Genomic DNA, 2,936 nt, shown 5'->3' with positions numbered 1-2,936 from the left:
TTTTATCTTGTACCTTAAGTTTGTAGCTTTGTGAGAATATTTTGTGCTTTTGTAACTCTATTTTTGGGCCTATTCCTTCATCGGACTTCTAGAATTATTATTCCTTTCTATATATAATATGTATAAGTCTTAGAATTGTCGTAACCTTTAATTAACCTTTGCTTTACGGCATGAAGTAAGGCTTAGGGTAATTAGGGAGTTACATTGCTCCAACCAACTTTAAAAAGTGTATTGCAAAGTAAAGAAATTGTGAAAAAAAAAAAATGTGACATTGCCATTGCAAGATGGATGGTTGATGCTTCTGTGCCATTTAATGCAGTTAATTCAGCATACTACCAACCAATGATTGATGCTATTGCAAACATAGGTGCAGGGTATAAAGGTCCAAACTTTGATAGAGTTTGTGGATATCTGTTGAGTAAGTTGGTGGAGGATGTAAAAAAGATTATTGAACGGTATCGTGAAATTTGGAAGCAAACTAGATGTACTATCATGGCTGATGGATGGACTGATTGTTGTAGGCGCACTTTAATTAACTTCTTAGTTTATTGTCCTAAAGAAACTATCTTCCTAAAGTTTGTTGATGCTTCTCATGCCTCCAAGACTGATGATTTATTGTTTAAGCTTTTTAAGGATGTTCATATAGTGACAGACAATGCTGCAAATTATGTTGCTGCTAAAAGGTTGTTAGAAACTGAATTTCCTAAGTTGTATTGGTCTCCTTGTGTTGCGCATTGTATTAATTTGATGTTGCAAGATATTGAAAAGTTGAATGAAGTAAGTGAGACAGTTTCACATGCTTCAAAAATTACTAAATACATATATAATCATTGTCATCCATTGTATCTGATGAGGAAGTTTACTGGTGGGCAAAAAATACTTCATCCAGCTCCAACTCGCTTTGCTACCAATTTCATAGCTTTAGAGAGTATTCTGGCTCAAAAAGATGCATTAAGAGCTATGGTAACTTCTAAAGAATGGACAATCTTAGCCTACTCCAAAGAAGCTAAAACTAAAATATTTGTGGATCAAGTTTTAGACTCTAAATTTTGGAATTTATGTATAGATATTATCAAGCTTACTGAGCCACTTGTTTGTGTGTTCCGTATTGTGGATAATGAAGATAAAACTACAATGGATTTTCTTTATTAAACTTTTTATAAGGCTAGAGAAGAGATGGTGAAGAGGTTTCAACGAAGAAAGAAGATTGTGGAGCCTTACTTGAAAATGTTGGATACTCATTAGGATTCACAACTTCGCAAAATTCTTTATGCTGCTGGCTATTGGTTAAATCCTGCTTTTCGATTCAATGCTGATAAATTTAAAAAACATAAGTAAACTACTTCTGGCCTACTAGATGTAATTGAGAAATATGTATAAGGTGATCCAAAATTGAATTCTAAGTTGACAAGTGAGATGAGAATATATAAAAATATTGAAGATGATTTTGGAAGACAATCTGCACTACGTGAACGAAGCACAGTGATGCCAGGTAAATATTTTATTTGATTTTTATCTTTTTTTATTAGTTTATTTAATTAAAAAAGCTAATAGTAATGCATTGCCTCTTTTAATTTTAAGACCAATGGTAGGAATCTTATAAAATTGGAGCACCAAATTTACAAAAGTTAGCCATTCGTGTTTTAATTTTTAAGGCCCAGTTTGGATAAATAACTTAAATAAGTTCTTTTGGAAAAAGAGCTTAAAGCATAAGGACTTTTATTAATTTCAGCTTATAAATAAGTTATTTTGTGTTTGAATTTTTAGTTATAAAAGTACTTATTTTAAAGTTGTAGTGTTTGGATAAATAACTCAAAAAATAAATTTTTTTTACAGAAGAGAATGAATATTAAAATAACGATGATAACAAATACTTTCCAATATTGAATGTTGATTTTACATAACCTAATCACTAATATTATATATGATATGGTAGGTGAAAATATAAAATATGTGTCAATGTATATTTTGTTGCTGTTTTTTTATTTTTTTTTACTCCTTTCTCCTTTATTGAGGTCAAGAACTTGCTATAATTAACTATGAAAATAATATCAAGTTATAAAATCACATGTGAAAAAAATAAAATTAAAACTGAAATTTCATACCACAGTTAAATACAAATTTAATAATAAAAAATAAAGTAATAAAATGATAAAAAAATACTTAGAAAGAATATATGCAGTAGGTTGTTCAAATGCAATATTGTCTAAAAATAAAAATAGTGGTGGAGGATCAATACTTCCATCACATGAATCATTACGTGAAAATTGTGAGGTTTGGAACATTGCGTGAGAATGATGGTGGAAGGCCAGTGCTTCTAGCAGACCTTGCAAAAATGGTGGTGAAGGTTCAGTCTTTTTCACAGAGTCAAAAAGGAAAGTAGATTTTTTTGTTTTGAAATTAATTTTTTTTAAGAAAGTGGTAGAATGACTTATCGAGAAGTAGAGAAGTCATATATTTCTACTTCTTCAAAAAGCTGTAAATTAACTTTTTGGGAAGTTAAAAGCTTTTTCTAAAATGGTGCCAAACATACAGATTCTGACTTTTCATAATCCAAAAGTCAACAAAAGTAGCTTCTGCTACTTTTCAAACGGGCTCTAAATCAAACTTGTAGTTTTTCGGGTTGTGAGTAAAATTGGAGTATTTATGAATACATCCACACAAAGAAGAGGAATCGGTTAAAACATCAAAAGCTTAATAATCTTGTTTCGTTCATTATAACTTGAGGTTACAACAAAGGTATCTTCTATAATTATTTATCTAATTTTAAAAAGTATTGTTCAGTAAAATTTAATCTTTAGTTTAGTAATTACATAACTTGATAACATAGGAATCAAATGAGAAAGCAAAACTATGATCCAATTTGTCTTGATGCATTTGATGACCATTCGAATTGGATATTTGAAGATTCACTGCTGTTTTTAACTCCTAAAGAA

The 2,936-nt window shown here is 29.9% G+C and overlaps 1 protein-coding gene across 1 annotated transcript; it reads left to right on the top strand.

The window, feature by feature from the left end:
* On the top strand, positions 289-1,152 carry LOC107620162. Its single transcript, XM_016322370.1, has one exon. It carries the CDS (start codon positions 289-291, stop codon positions 1,150-1,152), a length of 864 nt encoding a protein of 287 aa, XP_016177856.1.

The sequence above is a fragment of the Arachis ipaensis genome, chromosome B10, assembly GCF_000816755.2.
Source record: "Arachis ipaensis cultivar K30076 chromosome B10, Araip1.1, whole genome shotgun sequence".
NCBI classification, from domain to species: Eukaryota; Viridiplantae; Streptophyta; class Magnoliopsida; order Fabales; family Fabaceae; genus Arachis; species Arachis ipaensis.
The sequence above is the reverse complement of the archived record's forward strand: the minus strand, read 5'-3'. Positions and strand labels throughout refer to the sequence as shown.

What these genes read in the sequence shown, in the direction of transcription:
- LOC107620162 (XM_016322370.1), top strand. Translation starts at nt 289, where the DNA reads ATGGTTGATGCTTCTGTGCCATTTAATGCAGTTAATTCAGCATACTAC.